We start from the raw sequence: 6,429 nt of genomic DNA, 5'->3' as shown, positions 1-6,429 counted from the left end.
TGTTGCCCTGGCTAGAGTGAGTGCCGTGGCGTCAGCCTAGCTCACAGCAACCTCAGACTCCTGGGCTCAAGCTATCCTTCTGCCTCAGCCTCCCAAGTAGCTGGGACTACAGGCATGCGCCACCATGCCCGGCTGATTTTTTCTCTCTCTATATTTTTTTAGTTGTCCAGATCATTTCTTTCTATTTTTAAGTAGAGACCGGGGTCTCGCTCTTGCTCAGGCTGGTCTCGAACTCCTGACCTTGAGCAATCCACCTGCTTCGGCCTCCCAAGACTTTCATTTCTTAATTGTTGCAGGGTAACATGATCACCATGCTCTGACCTTCCTTTGTAAGGTTGCACCTCTATTCTTTACTTCCCACGTCTACTGTAAGAACTCTACTTTAGGCTCCTCTCATTCCACATCTAGATGATTGCCATTGTTTCCCAAATGATGGTCACTCAGCTTCCAATCTGTCCCCTTCAACTCTTGCCCCTTTCTGTTCATTCTTCACACTGTATCCAGCTTAATCTTCCTACACAGCCATTTTCATATGCCATTCCCTTGTTCAAAAACTTCCTGTGGTTACTCATTGCCCCCATGATAAAATCTAGGCTGCCATTCAAATCTTTGCTTCACCATATATAATGCCTTTCCAAAATTACCACCTACTATCTCCAGTATGAATGTTCCACTCCATTTAGATTCATCTCTATTTTCTTTCTCACTCTTTGCATGCATTGACTTCTGGCATGCCCTCTGGCTTTCTTTTTTTTTCACCACCTTATCCTTCCTTCAAGGCCCATTTGCCCTCCAATTTCATTAACCCTTTACTGATTATGTTAGCTTCTGTTCAGTTTTTCTTTGAACTGTTACTGTTTATAGTTCTTAATTATTTATTGTCCAGGTGGTATTTAAGTTTTTCCATGTGTGTACTTTGTCTGTTTTGAAATTTTTAGGGGATCAGTGGACATGAACTTTTTCTTGTGTTTCTCTTGACTACCTGGGAAGTGCTATGCCCATAGTAGATTATCACTGAATATTCATTAAATGAATGAAACAAATGATGATAGCATTGGTAAATTGATAGATAAGTATCTGAACTTATGCATTTACTAAATAAAAGACAAATCAAGAGAAGACTAAGTGTTATTACTGGTGAGTTTTAGGCCCAGATTGGCATGGCATCTTAAAAAAATCATAATATGTAAGTGATAAGGCATAAACTATTAATAATCCTGAGAACTGGGTTCTAATCCCTGCTGTGGCATCATTTAATTTTGTGGCTTCGAGCAAGTAATTTCCCCTTTGGGGGTCTCCATTTCCTCATCTGAAATTGGATTGGTAAATTTCTAAGGTCTAAATTATTTGTTAATTGATTCAAATAAATATTAAGCATCTATTAAATGCCAGGCACTGTTCTAGATAAAAAGGAGAAAAGCATGAATAAGACAAAGTCTCTACCTTCTTGCACATTGTAGTTCATGTTTAATATATCCTCATCTTACCAAAATAGGGGAGGGATAATATTAACATTTTAGAGATTGGAAAATAAGGGTGTCATGAGGCTTCCCTACTGGTATAAAGTAAATCTGTATAAAGTCAAGCCTAGAACCCAAGTCTCTCAAACTCTAATCAGGTGAACTGAATTGAAGAGACTGCAATTTTGTAAACTCTGCCTAAAGTAAACACTTGGCATAAAATTAATTTAGTAGAGTCCAGATATCTGTACCAGCACCTTATCAGCTGCTATATTGGCCTCATTTCAAAAGGGATTTTGGCTGCTTTTACAGATAATGTCACATTTTGCATTGCAAGCTATTCTTTAGGAAAATAAGCTAGTCATTTGTTGTTTTGGAAATTGATAGGGAAATCTCCCCTAATTTCCATTAGCTTTATTACTGGAATGAGGCTAACTTTAAATGATATAATAACATTTCTTATTTAGGAGAAAGGGAAAATTAAACATTTGCTTGCTAAACAATTCTTCCTTTTCTTTTTGACACCTCCCTTTCCAAGTTGGCTTTTCTGAGGTTTAGCTTTTGATATGTGTTGAATCCTCAGAGGATTTTCATTCATTTTATTACACATGACAATATTTCATAAGTCTGTTTTTAAATCTGCTCTCTTTTAAAATAACTTCCCCAGTAGAATATGCAAAAGGCAGTATCATCCAGGATTATTTTTATAAATTCCAGGTTTTCTTAATAGGAATTGTATTCTGATTCACAGTGTTGCTGAGTCAACATAACCTAAGTACATGAGTAATAATCCTTGTTTTATCTTTGAGATTTTGTGAAGACTGCCATCAGATTGTAAGCTCCATGAAATCATGGACTATGTCTGCTTTACCTACTGTTGTATTCCTAGCTCTTATCACAGGCTCTGGCATATGGTAGGTGTTCGATAAATATTGCACAGTATTAAATTATTTTTAAATTCACATGGTATCTTAAGATAATTTAAAATGGAGCACCATGATACTAGAAGATATTGTTAAACATAATTCTCACAACATTTCTTTTTATAGGTATGAGGGCTTGGATCATGCATTACAGTGTGTCAATTACATCAAGGCTAATGGACAAAATATTGGATGCCGGTTTCTATATTTGGAGTCATCAGACTACACAAATTTCTATATCTGTGTTAATGGATCATCAGAATCCAAGCCTATCAGAGCCAGCTATTTCATTTTTCAACTTCAGAATCTAGGTGATGTAAACTAACAAAATTTTCAAATTCATTGTTTCTAGTTTGGGCCATTTACAACCACTTGAGAGAGGGGAGGAGAGAGAGAGAATGAGAGAGACACCTAAGGAAATGAGGGATGGGAGAGTCTATGAGGAAGCTCTTATTAATTATAAAAGTTACAAAGATGGTTCTCTGTCATACACTTCCAGTCACTGAAAGAAAACAGTTTATGATGCATCTTAAAGAAAGCATGGTTGCATTTGCCTTTTATAGTTGCGTATGTAAACCATGTAATATGAACCAATAAAGAAACATGCTCTAATAAAAAAATAGAAGATAAAAAAATGAATGAAGGATAAAATTAAATATATAAAAGGCAGTATCATCCAGAATTATTTTTATAAAATAAAATTAACTCACAATTTATTTTAACTCCCATTCATTTAGAACTCACAATTTCATAGAGAACTCACAATTTAATAGAGAACTCACAATTTATTTCCCAGCTTCAGAGAGTCCATCTGCTCTATAGCACTTTTATCTAGTGTTAGTCATGGAGTAATTATGGAATTACTGATTCCCAGGCCTCCATAGGCAAATTATTGGATATTTTCTGAGTGTGTGTTCTCAGTTCTAACAGTTACGAGAGTGACAGGTTCTGGAGTCAGCCAGACCTCAGTTTGAGTGTTGGATCTACCACTTTCTAATTGTGTGACTTTGGGCAAGTTACTTAACATCTTCGTTTCAATTTCCTTATTAGTAAAATGAGGACAATAGAGGACCACCTCATAGGTTTATTCTGAGACATGAATGAGATTATGATGCAACATCTTTGGTCTAGTGCCTAACATATCATAAGCACTAAATAAGGGTTAGCTATGAGTAAAAGTAGTAGTAGTACTGGTTCTGATTGTTGTTTCTAATGCTACAAAATGGAAAATGATTGTAATGATTTGGGGTCTTCTAACTTTTCTCTTAGGCTTAAATGTTTGCCAGTGCATGGCTTATTAAAAAATGAGTTTCCAAAATAACTAAGTTTCTCAATAAACTCATTTTGGTTGGCAAGCAGTTTTGATTTTAATTCATACCATAAGGAATAGTATTGAGTCACCTGGTTTATCCCTGGAGGCTTCTGTTACTAGGTGTCTCCAGCTTTGGATAAGGGCTACTCTAAACTTCAACAACTTCCGTGCTGAAATGATTTCCTTTTGCTTTTCAGTTAAACCTTTGCCACCAGACTACCTTAGTCTTACTATGACAAATTCATGTGAAATTAACCTGAAATGGAGCTTGCCTAGAGGACCAATTCCAGCAAAGTGTTTCATTTATCAAATTGAATTCACAGAAGATGATACTACCTGGGTGGTATGAATACTGCATTAATTTGGGAAAATCATAAACATAGACTTTTAAATGAAATAGTGAACATGAGAACCAAAATAAGTTGCATCCACATGAGGAACAGAACATGACATGGATCTCAGTTTAATTTCCAGAAAGCCATATAATCTAGTGGACAAAAGAAAGATGTTTGCAGTCTGAAGGCATAATCAATCATAACAATTTTAAAGCTACATAGGACCTTAGAGATAATCTAGTTACTTGTTTCTGATTTTGTGTCAATAAATTATAGTTGCTGCAGGTCTAAAATAGATTGTGAAGAGGCCCCAGGTAAAAACAAAACAAAAGAAAAAACCCAAACACAAAGACTACTTCTTGAGGTCAATATTAGAGTATGGCAGGGCTACAAGAGAATTGCTTGTACCAGGGAAGAGGAGCTAACTGAGGAAGAAATAGATAATGGTTGTAAGACTAATTACCCCCAAGCAGCAACAATGTGGTGATCCCTTTAATCTCATATCGTTATACATCAGGCCAGGTGTGGTGGCTCACGCCTGTAATCCTAGCACTCTGGGAGGCCGAGGCAGGAGGATTGCTCAAGGTCAGGAGTTTGAGACCAGCCTGAGCAAGAGTGAGACCCGGTCTCTACTAAAAAAAAATAGAAAGAAATTAGTTGGACAACTGATAATATATAGAAAAAATTAGCCAGGCATGGTGGCACAAGGCTGTAGTCCCAGCTACTTGGGAGGCTGAGGCAGAAGGATTGCTTAAACTCAGTAGTTTGAGGTTGCTGTGAACTAGGCTGACGCCACAGCACTCTAGCCTAGGCAACAGAGCAGGACTCTGTTTAAAAAAAATATATATTGTTATACATCAATTTTATTCATTGGTTTCCAATTTAGAGAATGATGGAGACAAGCAGGTGAGTCATTGGTTCTATTTAATAATTAATTCATTTAATACGCAGATGAGAAAACTGGTTGTTGTATTGACTCATATGTCCCAGGGAGGTGAGTTGACTTACAATCAACTTACACAGCTAGAACTAGAATCCACATCTGATTCCCAGTCCACTGAAGTCTATACTACATTATGCTGGTTCCCAGGATAAGTTACAACAAAAACTGTTATTTTGAATGAGAAAAATTCTTCAGCTCTTCGAAATGCAAAATTGAAGTAATTGCTTCAGTGATTTTTTTTTGTCTGAGATCACCCAGCCTTGTGATATTCTCATATCTGAAGTGGTAGTTTTGTGCCAAGTGCTGAGGACTGTTACACAGGTCTTATGGAGGTTTACCAAAATAAGAATAGGGGGAAGAAAAACTTTATGTATATGAACTCTATACTTTCCATAGAAACAACATTCACACGATGGCTCTGTCTTTTGGTAACTCAGGGTATGTAGCAAGTTCCAGTTTATGGAATCTGGGAAATTTGACACTAGTTCAAATACTGGGCATTATAAACAGCAAGACTACCTAGGAATTTTGCCCTCTCACACATGCTGCCCTTGACTACAAGTGATCCATTATCACTATAGAAAAAATTTAAAATATAGATAATAAAGGCAAAAGAAATGACTTAAAAAACCCCACCATACAGAAAGAGAATCACTGCTAGAATTATGCCTTTCTAGTCTTTTGATGTACATATTTTATGCAACAAAACCCACTTTGAAAGTGACAGGTATGGAATCTGTCCAGCAGCATTTAGATCAAATAATTGCATCTTATTTTTTCCTTGCTTTCAGACTACCACAGTTGAAAATGAAGTGCACATCATGAGAATAACAAATGAAAGCCGACAATTATGCTTTATAGTAAGAAGCAAATTGAATATTTATTGTGCAGATGATGGAATTTGGAGTGAATGGAGTGATAAAGAGTGCTGGGAAGGTATGAGCTGAAAGGACAGGAACTAAATAACTGGAGTTATTTGCTAGCAAAATTAATTTTATTTCAGTGTATTCTGTAATTATGGAAACAAAAGGCTCTTGTATATACAGTCTATAAACAGAGAAGATAAGTTAGCAAGCACTTTGATTGAACATAGATTTATTGGAAGTCTAATATTCAGTTAGAACTAGGAATCCTGTTATACTATTATCAACATTCTTGTCTTTCTGGCTCTCAGTAAAGAGAATATGCTACTTCCTTTTGGGAGAAGGGCGGGAGTCTATCGTAATATTTTCTTATGTTTTCGGTTTTCAAGGTGACAGAAATCTTAAAACAAGGATAGGTGAACATACACTTCCTTCTGAGTGTCTAGTACTAAGCCTAGGGAATATTTTTCTAATTAAGATGTCATGATTAGTAAAAGGCATATTTTATTCATTTCCAACACTGTTTTAAAGTGACTTATGCTAAAAGACATTTGAATTACATAGCAATATAAACTAAAAAGCCTAGAGAGTGA

At 36.1% G+C, this 6,429-nt stretch overlaps 1 protein-coding gene across 1 annotated transcript in view; it reads left to right on the top strand.

Moving 5' to 3' along the window:
- IL13RA2 (interleukin 13 receptor, alpha 2) overlaps positions 1-4,340 on the top strand; it is a 23,460-nt gene extending 19,120 nt beyond the window's left edge. The window contains exons 6-7 of the mRNA XM_012653517.1: positions 2,510-2,694; positions 3,893-4,340. Of these exons, the coding sequence (XP_012508971.1) occupies positions 2,510-2,694; positions 3,893-4,044 (337 nt within the window). The 3' untranslated portion in view covers positions 4,045-4,340. The remainder of the gene's footprint in view (positions 1-2,509; positions 2,695-3,892) is intronic.
- Positions 4,341-6,429: the final 2,089 nt, after the last annotated feature.

Source organism: Propithecus coquereli, unplaced genomic scaffold, assembly GCF_000956105.1.
Source record: "Propithecus coquereli isolate 6110/MARCELLA unplaced genomic scaffold, Pcoq_1.0 Scaffold421, whole genome shotgun sequence".
NCBI lineage: Eukaryota > Metazoa > Chordata > Mammalia > Primates > Indriidae > Propithecus > Propithecus coquereli.
Note: the sequence above shows the minus strand (reverse complement) of the source record. Positions and strands in the feature narration are given on the sequence as shown.